The sequence below is a fragment of the Anoplophora glabripennis genome, unplaced genomic scaffold, assembly GCF_000390285.2.
Source record: "Anoplophora glabripennis isolate ALB-LARVAE unplaced genomic scaffold, Agla_2.0 scaffold237, whole genome shotgun sequence".
NCBI classification, from domain to species: Eukaryota; Metazoa; Arthropoda; class Insecta; order Coleoptera; family Cerambycidae; genus Anoplophora; species Anoplophora glabripennis.
The window spans coordinates 284778-310061 of NW_019416676.1; the positions used below are offsets into that span (position 1 = coordinate 284778).

The window sequence follows — 25284 nt, forward strand, 5'->3', positions numbered from 1 at the left end:
TAAATTTTATAGCTGGAAGCCGGCTAAGGAGACCCTGCTTCCATTTCGGGTTGCCAATTTCCAGCATTTAAGTAGCAGTCTGTAGCGATACGCTATATTGTCTGTGCTAAGACAGATAGTAAACAGTACAACTTAATTTTATAAAATGATCCTTGTTGCTTTGTATCTAAAAAATAAACGACAATGAATGAAAAAATCGCCTTACTTTTATGTTCTAATTGCGATTTGGACTTAGCCAGTTTAAAATGCACCACTTTGTAGATATATAAAACAAAAAAAATGTATTAAAAATATATATATTAAAAAAATGCATATATACAGTATTAGATTGCAACTTGTCCGTCTTTAGTTTTTTTGAAACCAAGCCACAATCCTCCCTCCATGGTCAAACCGAAAGTTTTCTTGGAAAACTTAACTGGAATGACAGTCTTCTCAACAGGCACCAGTTCAAAGTGCAACAAGGTGTGGAAGATCACGGCTTTTATCATCAACAAAGCGAACCTAGAACCAATACAGTTACGCGGACCCAAACCAAAGGGAAAGTAGGTGTAGGGTTTGATGTCACCCTTATTCTCGTCACTGAATCTCTCTGGATCAAACCGGTCTGGATTTGGGTAGTAGTTTGGATCGTGATGTATGGCGTAGGTCGGCAACCATATGGCGTCGTTTACCTTCAAATGTACCGGAGTTTCTCCTGGTAAGGCAGGTTCGATGGTGTAAGGCTTTGTGCACACTCTGTCCATTGCTGGGTTGATGGGATATTTCCTTAAAGTCTCTAAAAAGACCAGATTTGGTAACTGAGATATAAACATTGAGAAAACACTAACCTGATATCACCATGTCCAAGTATTTCATCTGGAGTAGTGCGTCGTAGGTCAGCTTTCCTTTGCATGCTTTCCAAGTGGAGTAAACCTCTTGTCTAAGTCTTTCTTGGACATCTTGGTTCACGGTCAACTCGTAGGTGGTGAAGCACATCATTGATGACACAGAGTCGAAACCAGCGATGAAGAAGAGCAAGGCTTGGGCGGTTATATCCTCATTTGTCAGAACTCTGTTTACTTTTTCTTTTTCTAAAACATTCCTTTTTGTTCACCGTGTACGAGGAAACAAATAAATTACCTAGGCTCCTAGGGGATTCTTGAGCTGTAGCAAATCCTGTATCGACGTCGTTGGTTTCTTCTTTGTGGGTTCCTTTACGAGTTTCTAACAAGAGATGTATCATGTCTGGTCTTACAACTCCCTTTTCTTCTCTCACTTTGATGGTTTCGTCTATCAGACCTCTGAAAAATGTGGATACGTCGTCCGTAAGCAACTGTATTTTTAGTACCTGGAATGTTTGAATGAATACATAATACTACATACAAATATCAGGAACGCAAAAAATATCACAAACGATTAAAAATGTCGCAAGCGGTTTAAAAATTAAAACAGTTACATTAGGTTACACTCAGGAAGTTACACAGGAGTTACACTCTGAAGTTCGAAAACGACTGCTTTAAGGCTTTCTGTATGGATTTGCGTGAAAATTTAGAATAAGGCTCATCTTAGGCTCAAAAGTGACATAAGCCCAATTGACGCTTCATGTTTTTCAGGGGTAAAAACTACCCCTGAGTGAAAAAAATGAGTTTTAAGCATTTTATCGATAAAATCTTGTTCAAGCACAAAGATTAAATAATGTTCTATGTTCTCGAACATATTTTATGATGTATTTGATCTTTTCGACCCTTTATTTAACCGTTAAAAACTACTCCTATGCAAAAATACTGATAAAAAATTACTTTTTAAATATTTGGAATGATTAAATCGTGCAATTATTTAAAATAAAAGTTACCTTATAGCTAATAAAATAATTTTTCCCCTTCAACCCCTAAAAACCACTCCTGTATTGACAAAAATTATAAAAAATTACTTTTTAAAAGCTTGGAATGCTTTAACGGTGCAATTATTTAAAATAAAAATTCCCTCATTGCTTTTGAAAAAATTTGTATCTCATAACACTTTTCAACCCTTATAAATCACCCCTGCTAAAAAAATGATAAAAAATTGCGTTTTAAATCTTGGGATGCTATAATTGTGCAATAATTTAAAATAAAAATTCCCTTATATTGCTTATGAAAGAATATTTTACTTTTGCCATTTTCAACTCTTATAAACTACCCGTTTACCAATATTAATGTAAAATATTTTTATTATAATCGATTTTTAAATATAATCAATCATAAAAAAATTGTTACGCTGCATATTAATAATCACAATAAATTTTTTTACTTATTTTATTTGTATAATAATACAATATATAAAAGTGAGAAAGCCTATTTTGCTTCGAAAAAATGTCATTGGTTTTTTACCCTAACTCGGTTAATTTTGAAGCTATAGTATCCTGCAAAAAAGCATTTTAAATATAATTTCAAGAGCCGTAAGATCGTTTGCATATAAAGCTTTTTAAGTCCTTGGTTTTTTAAAGGGAAAGGATCAAAGGGCTCGAGACAGGTCGTCTTTTCACTAAAATTAATACTTCAAGCGGCGATATCTCCTTTATTTTTTATGCTATAGGAATAAAAAAAAGCAAAATATTTGTTGAAAAAAAGCTACATTTTTGTTATCTATCATTTTTTACGTATCTTTGATAGTTTCAGAGTTATTATATAAATAAGGCAATTTTTTTTGAATAATGAAAAATACGTTTTCAACTTTTACCGTACATTATTAAAAAAATACGCATTCTAAACCGGTCTAACTTCAGGATCGTATGAAAAATACTAAAACAAAACTAATTGTAAAGGGTCTACGATTAATTTTATTTCTGATGGAAATGGTACAGCGTTTACTGCTCATTTTTCCTTAAAAAAATATGAGTTACCCATCTGTTTTTGACGATAACTCCTTCAATTTTGCTCTCATTAACTTTTATAAGTACTCATTTTGAAGGTCTTTTTGGGTACTACAAAAAACTCCAGAAGCGTTATACACGGAAAATTAATCCTTTTTCTGTTATTTGTCGTTGAATACATCGATTCGAATATTCCCCCCAAAACAAGTCCTCTTCCACTAACCATATTTCGCTTTGTATAGGACGTACAACACTTTTTAAAAAATTTTGTTTATTTATAAACTACATTTTTGTTCATTGCACTTTTTTTAATAAAATGCGTAGTTTTTGAGTTATTCGCGAAAAATACTTTGTGAAAAAGTGTTTTTTTTTTTCACTCAAAATTTCAAGTTTTCAGTTGTGAATAACTAAAAAAGTACTGATTTCTCCAAAAAATTCTTCGAATATTTTTTGCTCAAAATTTGATTCTCGATTTCCAGCGTTATTTTTGAAAAACATTTTCCACCCCCGAGAAGGGGTGTCAACCCCCAACAGGGTGGAAGCATCAATCGGCGCTATGTCACTAATGTTCATTGACCTTTTCTCTAACTATCTGCCAAATTTCAAATCGATCGCTTCAGTTTCAAAGAATTCGGAGGTGAAAAGCTTCAATAACTGTACTAATATGTAAAAGCTACAAACCGCATTATTTAACTTACATTCTTGATGGGTGGTATTAAAAGGTACAGAAGGAACTTTATGTTCTTCCAGATATTGCCAAAATCTATAGACTTTTGCCCCATCAAGTAAAACTCGTTTTTTGGATTCTCCAAAGAATTGACTTTTATCCCACAAGCTGCGGTGGCGATTACGTCGCTGGAAAAGCGAGAGAAAGCATTCTTCATTTCGACTTCTATAAGGTCCTCGTCCTTTTTCAGGAAATACTGCGCGAAATTTTCCGCGCTCTCAGTTATCAGGTTGAACATGAACTTCATTTTGCTGCTCGTGAAGCAAGGACTTAAGAGAGTCCTCATCTCTCGCCATTCCCGACCTAGAAAGAGATGATGTAAAAGTTCTTGCGCAATAGCCAACATCGAGCAAGGCCGTTTTGATTTATACAGGGTGTTTCATAATTCTACCGACACAGAGCAGGCACGTGTTGAAGATCTTATGATATACCGATTTGTTATGTAACATTTTTTTTAGGATAGGACGAGGAAATGATCCAGAAAATTGACCAAAATCATAAGTTCTGAACAAATGTGCTTTTTTCTCTGGGGGGCTTTAATAGTTATTTACGCCATAAAGGAAGTAAATTGTACTTAATTGCTGCGTGGTGTATAACATTTTATCTGCTCCCATAGTTCTTTATGGTTCATAAAATAAAGATTAGATTTTATTTTTTGACATTTCTTAATCAATTAATTTCGACATTGTTCGAGATCTTGCAGGTCGCCTTGGTTGTTTGGATTATGTTGTGTTTAAGGTGTTTATAAACAAAGCTATATAAAAGTTGCAATTTTGCTGGTTTTGAATTATTATTTCTAAATGATTTTCAAATAGAAAGTGCGGCAAATGCTGTCTGCGAATTTTTATTTTTGAAACATAAGAATGACGGCTATATACCTAAAAAGTCAAATGTTACAAGAGAACAAGTTAACGATTTTCTCGTCCAGGCACCCGATAACACATATTTGCTAAGGAAGGTAATGACGGACGGTCTTAGGCAATGCAGAAGCATGCCGTTCTGATGAGTTATGTAAACTTACTTTGGACAACGTCAACTTCAAAAATGTCGATGACATTATGGTAGTTACAATTCCAGATTTTAAAAAGGGTATGTCACGTACGGTTACAATTATTTCTCGTCTGGGTTCTGTTTCTCACCTAGAAATTCTCAAGAAATATATCAAGATTAGATTGGAAATTAAAACAGAAATTCCACGTTTTTTATGCGCTATCAAGCAGGTAGATGTTACAACCAACCAGTCGGCAAGAATACCCTTTCTATGATTCCTAATAAGGTTGCACAGTTTTTGAAATTAGAACATCCTGAAACATATACAGACCATTCATTCCGAAGAACATCGGCAACGTTACTGGCTAATACAGGAGCTGATGTATTAGAAATCAAGAGACATGGGGGTGGAAATCAGCCACAATAGGTCTCTTGCACATGCCGGATTTTTTATATTAGTTCAGATATTTGAATATGGCCTTATTCTGAAACATATACAGACCATTCATTCCGAAGAACATAGGCAACGTTACTGGCTAATACAGGAGTTGATGTATTAGAAATCAGCCACAATAGGCCTCTTGCACATGCCGGATTTTTTATATTAGTCCACATATTTAAATATGGCCTTATTTAAAATTATTAATTATAAAATATTTTGTGAAAAATTCTACTCGAAAATTGACTAAATCGTATGCTGAAATTTGGAGATGAACATCCTGTAGGGGCGTGTCGTAGAACGAGTTGCTATTGGTGCGACGTCATCGGTAAGTAAACTGGCCGCTTCACATTAGAAAACGATCTTAAAAACATTTATTATTTTTAGTTTACATACGATACGATAACGATACTGATGTGCTGTTATATTTATTAACTGGTTTCCATTCTATNCATTTCGACTTCTATAAGGTCCTCGTCTTTTTTCAGGAAATACTGCGCGAAATTTTCCGCGCTCTCAGTTATCAGGTTGAACATGAACTTCATTTTGCTGCTCGTGAAGCAAGGACTTAAGAGAGTCCTCATCTCTCGCCATTCCCGACCTAGAAAGAGATGATGTAAAAGTTCTTGCGCAATAGCCAACATCGAGCAAGGCCGTTTTGATTTATACAGGGTGTTTCATAATTCTACCGACACAGAGCAGGCACGTGTTGAAGATCTTATGATATACCGATTTGTTATGTAACATTTTTTTTAGGATAGGACGAGGAAATGATCCAGAAAATTGACCAAAATCATAAGTTCTGAACAAATGTGCTTTTTTCTCTGGGGGGCTTTAATAGTTATTTACGCCATAAAGGAAGTAAATTGTACTTAACTGCTGCGTGGTGTATACATTTTATCTGCTCCCACAGTTTTTTTATGGTTCATGAAATAAAGATTAGGTTTTATTTTTTGACATTTCTTAATGAATTAATTTCGACATTGTTCGAAATCTTGCAGGTCGCCTTGGTTGTTTGGATTTTGTCGTTTCTAAGGTGTTTATAAACAAAGCTATATAAAAGTTGCAATTTTGCTGGTTTTGAATTATTATTTCTAAATGAGTGATTTTCAGATACAAAGTGTAGCAAATGCCTGCGAATTTTTATTGCCCGAGAAGTCAAAAGTGCATTACGGACAAGCATATAGAAATTTCAAAGAATGGTGCCAGAACAAAAATACCGGTGTTTATGAAATGTCACTACTAGCATATTTCATGGAGAACTCAAGAACTTTAAAGTCACCGGCGAGTTTGTGGAGTGAATACTCAATGATTAAGTCAACTATTTTCATAGAGAAGAAAGTGGATATATCAAAATACTCCAAGCTGATAGCATTTTTGAAACGTAAGAACGACCGGCTATACACCTAAAAAGTCAAACGTTACAAGAGAACAAGTCAACGATTTTCTCGTTCAAGCACCCGATAACACATATTTGTTAACGAAGGTAATGACGGTCTTAGGCATTGCAGGAGCTTGCCGTTCTAATGAGTTATGCAAACTTACTTTGGACAACGTCAATTTCAGAAATTTCGATGACATTATTGTAGTTACAATTCCAGATTCTAAAAATGGTATGTCACATACGTTTACAATTATTTCTCGTCTGGGTTCTGTTTCTCATCTAGAAATTCTCAAGAAATATAACAAGATTAGATTGGAAATTAAAACAGAAATTTCACGCTTTTTTATACGCTATCAAGCAGATACATGTTACAACCAACCAGTCGGCAAGAATACCGTTTCTATGATTCCAAATAAGATTGCACAGTTTCTGAAATTAGAACATCCTGAAACATACACAGGCCATTCATTCCGAAGAACATCGGCAACATTATTGGCTAATAATTATTGGAGTTGATGTATTAGCAATCAAGAGACATGGTGGGTGGAAATCAGCCACAATTGCAGAAAGTTATGTTGCTGACAGTTTCAGTAACAAAATTGAAATAGCCAACAGGATTCTTTACAATGACACTTCAACTCCAGGTTTTAGTAGTACGTTGCATCGTGCTGTTTTAAGGGATCAGTCAGATAATATTCAACTGACTGGAAATGGAGCGGTCAAATCATTTTGAGAAAAATGTGACAATTAGTAAACGCGAGGGAAATTTTATAAATGTTACTAAGTGTAATAACTGTACAATTACTATAAATATTCATTCATAATAATTAATAAAATGTAATGTTCATCAAATATTTCTATTTATTTGTTTATAAAATATGCATTTATAACTCGAAAACTCTTTTTCCCTAGGGAGGTAGTTACCTCACTTACCTTCCGTTTCCATAGCAACTTTCACTTCTACGGTAAAATCCACTTACCTCCTTAAAAACAATGTATTAATATTTACTATAGTAGGAGCAGATAAAAGTTGGTTGTATATGAAAGTTTCACTCGGTTTCAAAAATACAATACCCACGTACATTTACAGCCACGAAATTTGAATAATTCTAAATATTTCGAATTTTCACCCCCAAAAACGGCGGTGACAACATTTTTAAAATTATGGCGATGTTTCGCATGGTACTAGCTATGTCTTGTACACATTTAGTTTCGCGCAACTATGTACGTTTTCAGCCACTAATATTCAAAATTAATAAAAAAATACTGATTACCTAATTACAATAAAAAAATGCGTAATACATTTGCGATATACATATTTAATAAATTCATCAACTTCATAAATTAACTCACTGACTGTATAAAGCTGCAATTAGCAATTTTAACAGAGAGTAAAAAAGGTAAAATCAGACACATATTATTAAAATGATGGCAGCAACTGAGAAAAAATAAATAAATCTGAGAAAAATACTGTACCTACATTTAGAATTTAATAAAAATAATGTATTATATTGTATATTTTTTAAATCTATATATGAATCAAAATACTGAGTGGTGTCGAAATTTTAAAAAAAAATCCATTCAATATCACCGTCACTGGTTCATAAATTTGTATTCAGTGAGTTTTAACTGAATTCTCGATCCAAGTTTTATCAATCTAAGTCAAACATCTGCATAGCTGTTTAAACAAATGTATTTTTTAAATCTCTTAAAATTATGATGGATCACAGTATTTATGTAAAAAACTATTATGCAAAAGACAAACATTATAAGACAAAGGAACAACTCCATAATTTATAAAAGAAATTTACAAATGTAATGGTTTCATTAAAAAAATACGTAGAATATTACATACCGCATCTACATACACTGGAAAAGTTTATACTTGTTCACTAGTTATTTAACTAGTTACTATAAATATTCATTCATAATAATTAATAAAATGTAATGTTCAAATATTTCCATTTATCTGTTTCTAAAATATGCATTTATAACTCGAAAACGCTTTTTTCCTAGGGAGGTAGTTACCTCACTTACCTCCCGTTTCCATAGCAACTTCCGCTTCTACGGTAAAATTCACTTACCTCCTTAAAAACAATGTATATAAATGTAATAGTCTATTTACTATAGTGGGAGCAGATAAAAGAATTTGTTTATTTTACACCGGTTGTATCTGAAACATATTTATGAAATCGTATATAAAACAAATGCAACGTCATAAAAAATAATCCACAGTTATTGCGTATTGTACACTTTAACTTTCGGCAGAGGGTAAATTTATGTATAAGAGAAAATGGCGGCCATTTTCAACAGTTATTGTAGTGCTATTTAACGATATCGGTAGTTCATGTGGTTAAAGTTGAATTTATTAATATTTTGTTTGTAAGGTTCCTGTTGTTTTAAAATGTTAAAAACAAAATAAAGAATCTAATTTAATGAAATTGCTTTTTCTTATTACTTTTTGTAAACGTCAAAAATGGTACATGAAATCTAGCCGACAAATTGTAAAACTGTATACTTTACTTTTTGTCCGATTTGATTTATTTTTTCGAAAAATTTGTAAGAGTAAAAAAAAATTTAAATTAAATTTCCTTTAATACTGATAAAACTATTTAATAATTGGAATACTGATAAAAAATCGATATTATTTTAAGGGCACCGTACCCCTAGTCCGGCCCTTATTGCGCTTCCTACAAATTCATATTTTTACCATTTAAAGATAATAATAAATGCAACCCATGTACCAAATTTGGTTGCTCTATGTAAAGGATTTTCTGAAATATTATTGTGTTTCAAAATTTAACACTCATCTTCAGAGACCAATATCTCTTCAACGATAACTGTTACATAACAAATCGGCATAATAATTTAAGGACCTAAACAAGTGCTGTTCGGTATAGTTATGAAATATCTTGTATAAGCTAAAACAGGCAGTTGAACAAAGACCTAAATAATATGACTGAAGTTTTACCATGGAGGCCGAATAAACTTTTTGAGAATAACGGATCACCNAATTTCATTTTAAATTTGAAATGATTTATCTTACGCCTCCTAAAAATGATGACACGATTTTCCTTTGATAAAAGGCCGACAATTTTTTGCTCTACTTTGCATCGTATACGAGCCTACTATAGTAGTACTGTTTTAAGGGATCAGTCAGATAATATTGAGCCTCAGGTGACTGAAATGGAGTGGTTAAATCATTTTGAGAAAAATGTGACAATTAGTAAACACGAGGGGAATAATTATCCAGATTTTATAAATGTTACTAAGTGTAATAACTGTACAATTACTATAAATATTCATTCATAATAATTAATAAAATGTATTGTTTATCAAATATTTCTATTTATTTGTTTATAAAATATGTACTACTTATAACTCGAAATCTCCTTAAACAAATATATTAATAGTCTATTTACTATAGTGGGAGCAAATAAAAGAATTTGTTTATTTTACACCGGTTGTATCTGAAGCATATTTATGGAATCGTATAAATAACAAATGCAACGCCATAAAAAATAATCTACAGTTATTGCGCAGGGTAGACTTTAATTCTTGGCGAAGGGTAAATTTATGTATTACAGAAAATGATAGCCGTTTTCAACAGTTAATATAGCGCTGTTTGACGATATCGGTAGTTCATGTGGTTAAAGTTGAATTTATTAATGTTTTGTTTGTGAGGTTCCTCTTTTTTAAAATGTTAAAAACAAAATAAAGAATCTAATTTAATGAAAATGCTTTTTCTTGATACCTTTTTTGTAAATGGCACATGAAATCTAGTCAACAAATTGTGAAACTGCATACTTTACTTTTTGTCCGATTCGATTAGTAATGTTGCTGTTTCACAAAATCCCGATTTTCTCACGAACCGTTATTTTTTCAAAAAATTTGTAAGAGTAAAAAAAATTTAAATCAAATTTCCTGTAATACTGATAAAACTATTTAATAATTGGCATACTGATAAAAAAAATCATCGATATGATTTTAAGGGCACCCTACCCCTATTCCGGCCCTTATTGGGCTTATAACAAATTCATATTTTTATCAATTAAATATAATAATACACGCAACTCATGTACCAAATTTGGCATTGCTGATACATAACAAATCGGCATAATAATTTAAGGCCTTAAACACGTGCTGTTCGGTACAGTCATGAAACATCCTGTATAAGCTAAAACAGGCAGTTGAACAAAGACAAAAATAAGATGACTGAAGTTTTACCATGGAGGCCGAATAAACTTTTTGAGAATAAGGGATCACCATCTGTTGGCATGAAAGTGATATGGTCAGTGAAGTGATCGAAATCCTTGATAGCCACTTGTTTCAGTAGCTCCGGATCCCTTATGACCAATACTGGCCAGTGGAAGTTGTACAATCCGGTGTATCTGAAATATACAGAAATAGTACATAGCTGCGTCTCTATCAAAATTGTTCATTGAGAAGAATAAAGAATGTAATAATCAAACGTTCTTAAACACTTTCTCATTTGTCTACTGAAAATTGGAACACTTCAGTTTAAACAAGCACTTGGAGTAGCTCCATGTCTTTAGCTTAACTCAAACTATATCAAAATTAACAGTTTTTAAATTATCAGAAACGAGCACCATGACCAGGAATTAAATCTTAATAAAACAATAAGATCAAGATTACATTAAAACACAACAATCTGTTTCACAGACTGGTGATTGGTGCACTTTTTCGCTGGATTCTATTCAACCAATCAGCGATCGTATTATCTCAAGGGTATACGTAACAGTTTGTCACGTGGCATGTAAACGGTACTCTTGCTGATTTATGTTCTTACCTTGTTCCAGGACTCTGGTTGTAAACACTTTGCACAACACTTGTCCATGTTCTAGTGTGTATTAAGGTTCCCAAAGTGTGGCCGAATAAAAACGTAGGTTTTCCTTGGGTAATGCCACGGTCTTTGAAGTAGTTCTGTCTTTTATTAATGTAGTAGTAAAAGAAAGTTACCNCTAAACAAGTGCTGTTCGGTATAGTTATGAAATATCTTGTATAAGCTAAAACAGGCAGTTGAACAAAGACCTAAATAATATGACTGAAGTTTTACCATGGAGGCCGAATAAACTTTTTGAGAATAACGGATCACCATCTGTTGGCATGAAAGTGATATGGTCAGTGAAGTGATCGAAATCCTTGATAGACACTTGTTTCAGTAGCTCCGGATCCCTTATGACCAATACTGGCCAGTGGAAGTTGTACAATCCGGTGTATCTGAAATATACAGAAATAGTACATAGCTGCGTCTGTATCAAAATTGTTCATTGAGAAGAATAAAGAATGTAATAATCAAACGTTCTTAAACACTTTCTCATTTGTCTACTGAAAATTGGAACACTTCAGTTTAAACAAGCACTTGGAGTAGCTCCATGTCTTTAGCTTAACTCAAACTATATCAAAATTAACAGTTTTTAAATTATCAGAAACGAGCACCATGACCAGGAATTAAATCTTAATAAAACAATAAGATCAAGATTACATTAAAACACAACAATCTGTTTCACAGACTGGTGATTGGTGCACTTTTTCGCTGGATTCTATTCAACCAATCAGCGATCGTATTATCTCAAGGGTATACGTAACAGTTTGTCACGTGGCATGTAAACGGCACTCTTGCTGATTTATGTTCTTACCTTGTTCCAGGACTCTGGTTGTAAACACTTTGCACAACACTTGTCCATGTTCTAGTGTGTATTAAGGTTCCCAAAGTGTGGCCGAATAAAAACGTAGGTTTTCCTTGGGTAATGCCACGGTCTTTGAAGTAGTTCTGTCTTTTATTAATGTAGTAGTAAAAGAAAGTTACCACTGCAATCGATGCAACAATTATTATCATCAACATGGTGCTGGTTTTCAACGACTGGTTTAAAACTTTATTTATGCAGGGGAAGATCTGAAATAAAGATGACGTTTTCAGTAGGTACATTTGTCTCGGTGTAAAGTCGTGATGTGTATTTTGTTTAGTAGTACGAAAACAACATGTTTAGTTGACAGAATATTCAATAATTGTTTAAATCTGCATTTAATAATATATATTATTTATTACTTTAAAAAAATGATTGTGTCGAACGAAGTAAAGAGATTAACAATTATCATTATCATTGTCGTTATCAATAAATTGTTGCTTAAATTACTACAGTTGCTTCTACAATTTAAATTGTGAAAATACAGTGTGTCCAAAATGATGCAACAAAATTCATATTTTTATCAAGTCAGATTTTAAAAAATTGCTGAAATGGGTTAATTAGTAGATAATAGTCCAGACGGTATCTGTTTCTAAAAGCCATATTTTGGTAAATCGTATATCCACGGAGATTTCTGGCTTTTTGGCTTTCAAATATCACTAGAAATGAAAATTTTTCTATGCGCATAAAAAAACGTGGGCTTAACTCTTGACGGCACAATATGTATCTTTTCAAGAGTTGATTTTAGGCGAAAATGGAAGAGGTTTGTAATTAATTTTTTTACAAAACATGACTAGTTACAAATCGAATGAATCATGATTATTATGGTAAAAATCGAAAAAATCGCAAAAATGGGGTTCAAAAACAAATTTTTTTTTTTTAGGGAATTTTTTTGGGGTATTTAAATTGGGTATAGGACCTTTATACTTGGCTCAAGAAAACTTTATGTTATGTAGAATCATCACACCAAATTTCATCAACATCGGTGAGATAGATATTGCATAATAATTTTTGCAATTCAGATTTTTTTAAAAAAAAAACATTTTTTGAAAAATTCGAATCCGTCAATTAGGAGAGCTCTGGCGTTTGTTTAAACATTGGTCGAATTTTTGTACTTATAAACAATTAGAATATCTTTGTGAATATTCAATCAATTCAAATTTTTTAAAGCAGGTTTTAAAATTTCTTGGAAAGACGCTTCTTTAAAAAAAAACAGATCGATTGGTAAATTAGCCATTTAAACAAATATCGTTTTGGTAGCTACTGCAGAAATCTGGCAACACCGGAAAGAATTATTTGTAAAACAAAATGTGATGCTCGCCGTTGCTGAAAATCCTCACTCATCCATTAGATCTATCTCAGCCAACTTCAACTTGTTGAAGTGCTTAGTTGACAGAACTCTGAAGTCTCAAAAGTGGCATCTTTACAAAGTCTTATAATAACTATGGGCAAATGACACAGACAGAAGATTACAGTTTTGCGAGGAAATTAGTAATTTATTAGAAAAACAAACTTAAAAAATCACATAATTTTCACTTACGAAGCAATTTTTTGCTTAAACGAAACCGTGAGCGGGCAAAATACTAGGTTTTGGTGCCCAGAAAATCCGCATGGATGCAAGAAAAACATACACAATGGTCGGAAAAAGTAAATGTTTGGGCTGGAATAGTAGGAAATCGCATACTGGGACCTTATTTCTTTGAGGGCAATTTGACAGACGACATTTAATAGGATTTTTTGCGTTTTCAGCTGATTTTAGCCTTGGAATTAATTTTTCCTAACNACGTGGGCTTAACTCTTGACGGCACAATATGTATCTTTTCAAGAGTTGATTTTAGGCGAAAATGGAAGAGGTTTGTAATTAAATTTTTTACAAAACATGACTAGTTAGAAATCGAATGAATCATGATTATTATGGTAAAAATCGAAAAAATCGCAAAAATGGGGTTAAAAAACAAAATTTTTTTTTAGGGAATTTTTTTGGGGTATTTAAATTGGGTATAGGAGCTTTATACTTGGCTCAAGAAAACTTTATGTTATGTAGAATCATCACACCAAATTTCATCAACATCGGTGCAATAGATATTGCATAATAATTTTTGCAATTCAGATTTTAAAAAAAAACATTTTTTGAAAAATTCGAATCCGTCAATTAGGAGAGCTCTGTCGCTTGTTTAAACATTGGTCGAATTTTTGTACTTATAAACAATTAGAATATCTTTGTTAATATTCAATCAATTCAAATTTTTTAAAGCAGGTTTTAAAATTTCTTGGAAAGACGCTTCAAAAAAAAACAGATCGATTGGTAAATTTAAACAAATATAAAAAATACTAGGTCTTGGTGCTCAGAAAATCCGCATGCATGCAAGAAAAACATACCCAATGGTCGGAAAAAGTAAATGTTTGGGCTGGAATAGTAGGAAATCGCATACTGGGACCTTATTTCTTTGAGGGCAATTTGACAGACGACATTTAATAGGATTTTTTGCGTTTTCAGCTGATTTTAGCCTTGGAATTAATTTTTCCTAACCCTAATGAGCACGATAAGCCTGCTGGTGATGTCTGGTTCCAACAAGATAGTGCTCCTCCACATTTTCGCCTTGATGTAGGAAATTACCTTAATGAAGTTTTCCCAAATCGATGGATAGGCAGAAGAGGGCCGCTTGAATGGCCGCCACGCTTCCCTGACTTAACCCCACTAGATTATTTTTTGTGAGGTTATCTAAAAAGCAAAGTGTATGTGAACAGAGCAGACAGTATCGAATGATTGAAAAATCAATCAATAAGTTCAAAACATAAAACCAATGTTATTCAAAATGTAAATGATAACTTTGAACACCGACTTGGGCATTGTGTAATAGTTAATGGGGACCACTTTGAACATATGCTGTAATAAAATAAAAAGTAGTACCTACTAAATTATTGTTTTCATTTAATTCCTCCATTTTTTAAATACTATGACAGAAAAGTAGGTATAACCTTATATATCGCTTAATTCTTTATTATACTATAAAATATAAAAAATTGTCGCAGAAAAGTGACAATTTCTATTTACTAATTGACCTGTTTCAGCTGACCTGGAAAAAATATGAATTTTGTTTCATCATTTTGAGCTACACTGTATACAACACTAAGAACGTCAAATAAATCTGAAACTGTACGTTTTAGACCTAATATATTTTTAGTATTTTGATCAAATTAGCGAGTTAGATAACGCCTGGTAGAAACGAGACAATCCATCAATAAATAAATCAATCAATCAATAAAAGTTAATTTCAACAAATTTGGTTGGTGTAACTTTTTGTGTATTATTGATATTGCCAGAGTAATGGAAGAATCCGCCTTAAATATTACATCGTGTATATTTATGGTCTTAATATTTTTATCTTGTTGCATTTAGAAAATAAATAAATATATTTATAAATAATAATATCTCATAAAAGAGAATACAATTTATTAGGCTATTAGATAGCGTGTCTACTTATTATTATTATTAATAAATTAGACCTTACCTCAAATGATGTCTATAAACATTACTAACGCGCACACATCTCGAATTTATAAATTAGCAAAAATGTATTTTTATATTTGGTGTCGAGTTTATAGTTTTTTATAGATTTAAAAAAATTTTATGAGCCGACTACACCGCGACCATACACAAACTGAATGATTTGGAAATAAGCAACGAATTTGAGACAGCGATAAGGTCAGTTCTATATTTCGTTGTTACACCGAGATAATTTGGGCTTATACAGAGTGAGACAAGAGGGCATTCGTTTCGACAAAAATAGTACCTATTAGCAACTAATATCAGTTCAGAGTAACTCTAAGTTGCTATTAATAGCTACTATTTTTACCAAACCGAAAGGCCCTAAGATTGGCGCAAATACAAGGCTAACTGGGTTTTTGAGGATTTATTGAATCAAAAAATAATATTTTTTTTAACGGATCTGTTTTACGGAGAGTAGATTAATTGTAAATTTATTTTTTTACAGAATATGAAAGTGTTTATTTTTCACAACAACTTTCATAAAATAAATTTTTAGATATCTGTTTCTGTTCAAGAGACATGAAACGACGTAACAGACCCGATCGAACCACTGGTTTTCTCTATAGATATCATTTTATATCTTTTAAATGAAATGAGATACCGAAAATCTTTTTTAATAAAAGTTGTTGAGGGAAAAAGCTACCGTGACACGATACTTGTAGAAATATGTATGAAAATTGTGAAAAATAAATTAATAATGATGTATGCTCTAATCTATTAGACCCTGTATAAGAGATTTAAGTATGCGATGTGCAGTTTCCTTTTCCATAGGTCAGTGTTAATAAATGTAAACAAATTAAACGAATTGACCTTGGGTCACTCAACACATATCTCAATTGTTATTACGTACTACGTAAGTACGATACAGTCAGGCGAATTAGTTTTTGGATGGTATTCATACGGACTAATCATGTATTTGATGTGAAGATATGTGTTTTTTTGATGAAACTTTTCCCAACACTTTCTCGCGTAGCATGAAAATTGTTCGTTGTAGGGTCAAACCGGGACCAAATTTAAATTCCTTGCTGCCCATTTATTAAATTTTTTAGTCTATAATCATTGGTGTGCAATGAGATTAACATACGTTAATCCTCAAAGCTCAAAGTCATACTTGGGGTAGGTCACCTTAAAGATCACTCTAGTGCGAATTGTGCTTTTGCCAACTTTGAACCTATATGTCTTCTTTATTTGTTAACGAAAACATAACGTATTTATATCGAAATTGGAATAATTACTAGAGACCATATTAATCACTGCATTTTTGAGTCAGATAAGTTAATTATGACTCAGGTTTCATGTCGTTGAGATTGTGTCTCTCCTTTAACATCAGAAGTGGGAGAGTTCGCCCGTAAAAGGGAAATGTACAAAAGCAGGAACATTTTAGTTGATTTGTATTTTGAAATAATCCGAAAGAATGAATGAAATGTAAATGTTTAAATCCAAGCATACTGTACAGGGTAATTCACAACTTCACAAAAAATTTGAGAATACATGCAGCATGAGAAATGAAGTCAATATCTAAAAGTTGTAGTACATTCAACCATTACATATGTGGACAACTGTAGTCTCTATCGTCATTTTCAATACGCGTGGAGAGCCACGTGGTCGTTGCGTTAGTGTTTACCTCTTATGTGTGGTGTTTACAATAGTTTTCTAGTAGTTAGTGTCAAAAATGGCTTGCGTGTATAGCAACTCGGAGTTGATGGATGTCGTTTTAATTTAGTGAGGCAAGACAACATTTGTGTTAGTTCGTAGAAACTGAATAAGACGGACCCAAATGTCGGTGGATAAAATTTTGACCAGTTGTTGTAATATCAGGTGTTAAAAATGTAATATGGATTATGTTTACAGAAAATATCTCGTACTGTAGTAATATTAAAATTAAATAGTATCGTCAAACAAAAAAGTTAAGAAAACACCCAAATGTGAAACATTCGATAAAGTTTAGATATCAGATAAGATTTCATTTCAAAATATCAAGTTCATGCATGGACGCATGAACGATAGTAATTCTTGATACGTATCGGTTGCTTTGTATATTACCTACCATGTTGTCCGAAATGTTGACACCCTAGGAACTTTTCTAGACCGCTTTGCACTTTTTTTTATGTCACTACTGACTGGACCTAAAATGAATGTTTTGATCCTAACGGTGCTGTTATCTTTGGGATTAAAACAATAAAGAACGATGTTTACATCGTCAAATTTTTTATTTTCGAACCTTGTAGTGTAGATCATTATCAAATAATTTCCTTTCGTTGTTTCTCTCTTTTGCCATTTAATTCACCTATGTCCTCAAGTAATAGATAATGCAGATTATATTATTACTAATACAGGGTGTCTCATAATTAGCTGCCAACCCTGAACAGGCCGATTCTATGATCAAAACTAAGTAAAAAAGTTCATATGAACATGGGTCCGGAAATGCTTCCTAAGGGCACAGGGACCCATTGAAGAGGGAGGAATGGAAATCATTTTTTTGCAATATCTCTCAATCGCGTTGTGATAAATGAATGAAATTTGGTATACAGAGCTAAATTTTGATGAGCAATTTGATGGACTAATCCATTTATTTCCACAAGGTCCATTGGGGCGGATAATTGCTGGGTGTAACTAAATAAGAAACGAATCTGGTGTTTTTGAAAGAGTTCTGCAGTCATTGAGAAAATGTATCACTATTCCTTGCGATTTGTTGTTGACTTATTTATTATTGATATTTATTTTGCTGAGCTAATATTGTAATATTTTCAGTTGATAGCCCAATAAATAAAAAAAAAATTGTAAATAAATTCGTTTTAGATTGAAACTTGATTGTTAGTAGGCAAAAAGAAATAATGTTTCTCAAAAAGTATCGGTTTAAAACAACAAGATAAATGTTTAAACAATGATTATAATGTAAAAATCACCAAAAATTGAGTTTTTAGCTGTATTAAAAAGCGCTTTTGTTTATACTTATAAGTTAAAATTGGTCCACAATTACCGGAAATATCGCAAAATTATCGGGCAGTTAAGATTTGAACTCACGGAACGTTTCTGTCTTATTTCACCAACCACATTCCAGGTGTAAAAATGTATTCGAGGACATTTTTTAAAGGGTTAAAAATTACTATAAAATGCATTTTTTCGATATCTTCAACCGTTATTATGAAGTTTAAGGGTTGATTGATTTATTCTCGAAATTTCAAGTCATAATGTTTATAAATAAACGAGTTATGAATTTAAAAAGAACGCTATCTCGGATAAAAATGGTCCTAGAACAATTTGTTTTTAAATTTGTGAAAAATTACCAGGATTACTAATATCAAAGCGGCTTTAAAAAATATTCATTCATCGCAAAGTTATCCACGAAAAACCTTATAAACAAATTACATTATTTGTTTATGCGCCGTTTTGAGGAGGTTGTCCTATGAAATTACAATTTCCAATTACATATTTTGAAAATATAAGTCAAAACGAAACAAATGAGCCCTCATAAGGCCCTTTATTAAAACGCTAATAACCGCGTTTTTGCAATTGAAAAAATGCTATTTCTAATAAACAAATTCAAAAAATCGTAAACAAATAAATATTTTTTTACCAAATTTTCAGTTTCTTAAGGGTAACAAAATACCACTTTTACTGCAGATTAGAGACGATTTTCTTCTATTTATAGCAAATTTATCTTAGCTAACGATTAAACCAAGTTTCAATCTGAAACGAATTACTTTTTGATTTACACGTATTACAAATTTCATTCACTGGGCTATGAGGTCTGTTTTTGTTTCACTATCGGTTTCAGGTAAATAAAAGAGTTTGATAACCTGCTACAGCTGTGGACAATAAAATTCAATTGTTTCTTTATAAAACAGAATTTAATCATTTTCGTACTTTGAACCCCTTAAACATTTTTGGGGAACTTTTTTTGTCCACGGCTGTATCTATGCCTCATATTCAAAGCATTGTCGATCAGATATATTGTTTACATCTTTTTACAACTAAATGTAATTGTGTTTGTTTTCGTACGTTATTTGCTAATTTTAGAGAGTAATTTAAGCACATACAACGGTAAAAATACTTCTCATCGTTTCTATGTAGATTCACGTCGTCTATCATATCGTTTGAATCCAAGCCATGTGCCACCTACAGGTTTTAAATTGAGTATAGTGTTCTTGTAAAACACCAATGGCACGGCTGTTTTTTCCACGGGAACAATTTCGAAGCGATGCAGAAGATGAAACAACATCACTTTTATCTCTACCAGAGACAACATAGCACCGATACAGGTACGGGGGCCCAAGCCAAAAGGAAAGTAAGTGCAAGGGTGGATATTCTTTTTATTTTCTTCGCTGAACCTATCAGGTTCGAAACGCTCTGGTTCGGGGAAATACTTGGGGTCGTGCTGGATGGCATACACGGGCAATTTAATTTCTATTCCTTCTTCTATGCGTACCACTTTTTCTCCAGGTAGAACTGGATTTATGGTGTAAGGTTTGGTGCAGTCTCTAGCTATTATTGTGTATGGTGGCCATTTCCTGAAGCTTTCTAAAAAATTAAGAGAATAGGGAATGTGAATAATTTCAGGATATGGCAGTTTTTGACATTGCCGATGTTCGCTACAAAAGATAAAAGTATTTTCCCACTGAGTTTTACAAAAGATAAAAGAAATTTATTCAATAATGTTTGTCTAGATTCTGACCACGATGTCTTACTCGACTGGACTGGCCTAATATCTCTACGTGTGTACAGGGTGATTCACAATATTTTGACAACCCTATCAACTTTTTTGTTTTAAGAGTTATAAAAAAGTGTGATATACAAAAGTTGCACGATTTTTCATGAAGTTTTCGAAAATGATAGTAGAAAAATAAATGAAGTTCAAACAAAATGGCCACAGATGTTAATTTAAATGGAACACCCTGTATATTTTTACATATTTGAATAGAACGTTCCCTGTCGAGCATAGTTATATAGGGTTTGTTGGGTCTATCTCTAACAATGAGTGATATAATATTAAAAAACGAAAATAAGGTTTTTTTTATTAACGAAATAACACATTTTGTAATTGTTAGACCTCTTTTAGGCATAGGTTGATAAGTAGAATCATTAAAAGATTAAACGGAAAAAGTGAAGGTATTCTATGTATATAGAATGCTCCAAAGTTGTGGATAACCAAAATATTGATATGCTCCGAAAATTGAAGCGGTAAGAGGTACCGCTGGTTTCTTTAACTACATATAACTTCCTTAATTTTAAAGCTATTAAGACGATCCAACAATGGAAAATTTCGACAGCTAAAAGTACTGTAATATTGAATATTTTTAATGCATTATTTTTGAGGTTAAAGGGTCTGAAGAACATGACCTTCCCATAAGCTGCAGACTTCTAGCAGCGACATCTCTGTTAATTTCTATCCTACACAAAAAAAAAACAAAATATTCTGTGAAAAATAATCTAAACTCTTCTACTCTTGAGTATATTTCGTATCTTTTTTATTTTTAAAGCTATTTTCAAAAATATGTTATTTGTTTTGGAATTAAAAAAAATTATTCAATCAAAATGTAATATTTTCAAAAATATTCATTTTAAACCGTTTAAACTTGTATAATATATTGTTAGCACATAAAAAATGTAAATCGTAGAAGGATTACCTTTAAATTTAAATCTCCTAAAAAATTTATCAGTTTTTGTACTGATTTTTTTCCGAAAAAGCGAATTAACAGTTTTATTTTGATCATAACTCTGTTAATTTTTTATGCTAATCACTTAAAGTCAAGTTCATTTTAAAGACCTTTTAAAGTACTTTAAAAAATGTTATGTGCATTTTTCTTGAAAAATAGATTTTTTTTAGTTATTTTACGTTAAATGCGTCCAGTTCAGTTTTTGGCGGACATGAAATAATCTTCAACCAGCCGTATCTCAGCACCTATTGCACTTATATAAATGAAAAAACACTTAATCTTTTTCTTTTTCTATAAGCTTCATGATGTTTTTTTTTCATAGAATGTCTATTTTCCGAGTTATTCGAGAAAAACTATTGAAAAACGTCTTTTTTTTAATAAAAAATGTACATTTTCAATCACCAATAAAAATGTTCATAAGATACTTTTTACTTAAAATTGATTGCTTTATCGATTCCTGGGGTTATTTTCAATATTTTATTTTTCACCCCCTAGAAGGGATGGCTTCCATCTCCTGGGCAAAAGCGCTCATCGGTACTATATAACTTTTGTTTCTTGAGCTATTTCACGTCAATCGGTTCTATCCGAAATAATTCGGAGGGAAAATCCTTGGTTTCCTGGACTATAAAAGACACATCACCCCATTTTTCAGAAGTTTGTATTGGCTCTATGCACTGATCTATGTCGTTGCTGTGTTTGGTTTGTGGCAGTCCTGTCTTGATTGTTTTGAACGAGTTTTTTGGAAATTATAATTCTAGTTCTATGGGTTCTCCTTGATTCAAATTATTTAGATTTTTTTAGATTTATGTTTCTTCTTGTAGAGTCTTCTCCAAGATCTTTTTTCTCTCACTAGAATTCTGGTACCATTTAGGTCCATTAACTGAAGTGTATCTATACTCTATGCCATACAACAGCTGATTTATCCACCTTTAAGTGATACACACACACTCATAAGCTACAGGAATCAGTATTTTTAGCGCACAGGCATTTGATGGATCTAAGCATATCATAATTCTGGTTCAGCAACAATTAAAAACGGTAAAAAGGTTACAGACCAGTGGCTTCAAAGCGTGCACCTTGGATCAGTCGAACAACAACAACAACAAATACAAATACCGACCAGAAGACTGAATTTCTAGTTTAAAAATGAGAAGAGCGACATTTTCCTTGAAAAAGTTTTGGTAAGTGCCACGGAAACTAACCTAAATTGAAAAGTTTCGTTACCCTTTGATCAACAGCAGGACGAACTTTTTGTGCCATAAACAGATTGAAAGTAGCTGAACACATCGCGAAAAATGGATACAGACATTCTTAGGTACTTAATTTTTTATTATATACTTACCAAGAACAACCATGTCCAAGTATTTCATATCCAACAGGGCTTCGTAAGTTAGTTTTCCCTCACAGCTCTTCAGGGTAGCGAAGATTTCCCGCCTAAGTCTTTTCTGGACCTCTGGGTTCACAGCCAATTCGTAAACAGTGAAAGATATAGAAGAAGCCACTGGATCGAGTCCAGTAATAAAAAAAGATACAGCTTGCGCCATTAAGTCCTCGTTAGACAGGGCTATTTCATCTAAAAATTTCTAGGTTATGAGTTATATTATTTATTAGAAAAAAGGAATCAGGATATACAGGGTGTTCCTATATTCCATGTACATGGAATTACCACAGCTTTGGCACAATAATTTTTTATGTTTTTTTGGTAATTATTTATTTTGTTAATAATCCCCAAAGCATTTTTGTTATAAATCTGATTTGTCACAAGAAATTGATTTATTTTATTTGATAAGAATAATGATATATTGTTGGGTTGAGTCAGAAACTTGTAACCGAATGGCCTTTCTCAAAAGTTATAAAGGATTTTTAGTAATACGGCTTAATTAGAAAAAAATTCTCTTGGTCCGTAAATTGATACTACCAAATTAAAATCTCTGTAATTGTTCCAATTTAAGGAGCACATAATTGCTGGGGTCAATGAATGTCAGCTAATAAAAATAATGGGCTACGAAAATGTCAATTCGTTTCAAACAAGCGCCTAATATTTTCCCTTAACATCAGTCTTAGATTTGCACTATTAAATAATTTACATTACGGATAAATGCAGATTCATTAGAAACAATCAGCAGTTATTGGATAGAGTAGAGTTCAGTTTTCGACGAAGAATAAAGTTATACCTGAAAGAAAACGGTGATCATTTGGAACAATTTTTATAACTTTGTATGTTATTTCTGTTGTTTCTTTTTCTATTAAATTATTCTTATTCCAATTTTTTTCTGATCATTTATATTCATAGCCAACTTTTGAATTTCCTATGATTTTAAATAGCACAGCTACAATACGTATTATTAGTTCTATACTACATTCACTTTACATATTCCAATTAAGTAAACAATGATTATTGGTGGAAACGAATTAAATGACAATCCCCATCGAAGGAAGTTTTTCTTATTTTGTGTTAATTTGAGAATTTCTAAAGATATATTTGCGAGTTTGGCACACCATATGCCTTTTATTACTTTTATGATGCGTGTTTATTTCTATGGAACATGTAATGTGAACGTAATGTGGTTATTATAAAAATAAATTGTCGGAAAGATACCAGTCCGGATAACTTTTAAATGTGAATTATCAAATATTCGGCAAATTCCATGTACTTTTTATAATTGGACATAATGGAGAACTTGCACATTTTTTTATTCTTCTCTTATTAAATTCCTTTCCTGGTAAAAAGTCAATTGGTGCATACATTTTTAATTTTTAATAATTGATAGTTTTCCTATAAAAGAATACAGAAATTCAAAATAATTCTCTACGCACTAAAACGCAGCCTCAGCACATATGCCGGATCCTGACGTCACAAATTTCTTGATCAATAGACTTTTTAAGTGTGACGTCACATATTTAGGAAACCCCCAACAAATAGTCATAGATGAAATTGTGCAGATCGAATCTGACCCTTGTGCACTATTTACATAGATACTATAAAAATGAATAACTTCTAATTCATTTATTTTTCCAAGGATTTAAGTATTTAAGAACGACCAACACGTGTGACATTATGTATGTATAAATTCTATAATTCTTTTAATTAGTCACTTGGGGTTTGAAGCTTCTTGAATATTTCTGATATTGCCAGAATATCGCGATATTTAAGGTCATGACAAAGAAGACATTTTTTGGGCAATTATGTCCAAAGTACATAAGGTTGAAAATCGATCTAGTAAAAATACTGAGAAATTCTCCATTACATGTGTACTATGGGGTTGCCTATTATTAATTGGCATATGTGACGTCAGTACTAAAAAGGTCCTACCTAATTGTATTCAATATTTCAATAATTAATTACATATTAATAGTCCAGTTTAAAGGAGTTTTATGTATAGAAACATACTTTTATAGTAATTTTCTGTACTTTAAATAAATTTTGCATCGAAAGAAAATTTGATGCAACTTCCTCATTACAACCAATGTAATATTGGTTTGAACCAATAATTTTTTATCAAAGCAATTACTAAGCCATTAACCGTGACATATTTTGAAATCTTTAGATATTGGGGATAGATATTGTTAGTGTTAGTTACATTAAAAAATTTTTATACGACTGCCTTGCAAAAGGGGGTTTTGCGCACGGAAAACACGCTCTGAAAACGGTATTTTGCGTACGCCGTGTGCTAAACATTTTGTACACGGTTATGTCATCTTTGCACACGCGTCTCTAGATTGTGATTTTTGTATGATGTTGTCACCCAAATTATGCAATGTTTCAAGTTGGCTGAGTTTCATAGCAACCGTCACGGCTCCTTTATTTTGTTGATTAGATACTTCAAAAATTGTTGAATTCCCGAAGTTTGGGTGTGAAAATGTGTGATTCTGAAGAGATTTTACAGAAAGCAAGCGAAATATGTTCGGAACTGCTGCCCACAAAATCCAGAAGCAGGTATGAAGCTGAGTTAAGCCGATTTATGGACTGGCGACTAGCCAAAAATGTCCAAACTTTCT

The 25284-nt window shown here is 32.3% G+C and overlaps 2 protein-coding genes across 2 annotated transcripts in view; both read right to left on the minus strand.

The window, feature by feature from the left end:
• Positions 1–280: 280 nt before the first annotated feature.
• Positions 281–14713, minus strand: LOC108904007 (cytochrome P450 9e2). Its single transcript, XM_023455207.1, has 8 exons — positions 14696–14713; positions 12031–12287; positions 11448–11611; positions 5439–5587; positions 3529–3711; positions 1120–1327; positions 828–1070; positions 281–775 (listed from the first exon to the last, which is right to left on the minus strand). The coding sequence occupies exons 2-8, from the start codon at positions 12234–12236 to the stop codon at positions 324–326; spliced, it is 1605 nt and encodes a 534-aa protein (XP_023310975.1). The 5' UTR covers positions 12237–12287; positions 14696–14713; the 3' UTR covers positions 281–323.
• Positions 14714–19591: 4878 nt separating this feature from the next.
• The window catches only part of LOC108903986 (cytochrome P450 9e2), a 36637-nt gene continuing 30944 nt past the window's right edge, over positions 19592–25284 (minus strand). The window contains exons 10-11 of the mRNA XM_018706352.2: positions 22628–22858; positions 19592–20149 (exon numbers count right to left, since the gene is read on the minus strand). Coding sequence (XP_018561868.1) covers positions 19695–20149; positions 22628–22858 — 686 coding nt within the window. The 3' untranslated portion in view covers positions 19592–19694. The remainder of the gene's footprint in view (positions 20150–22627; positions 22859–25284) is intronic.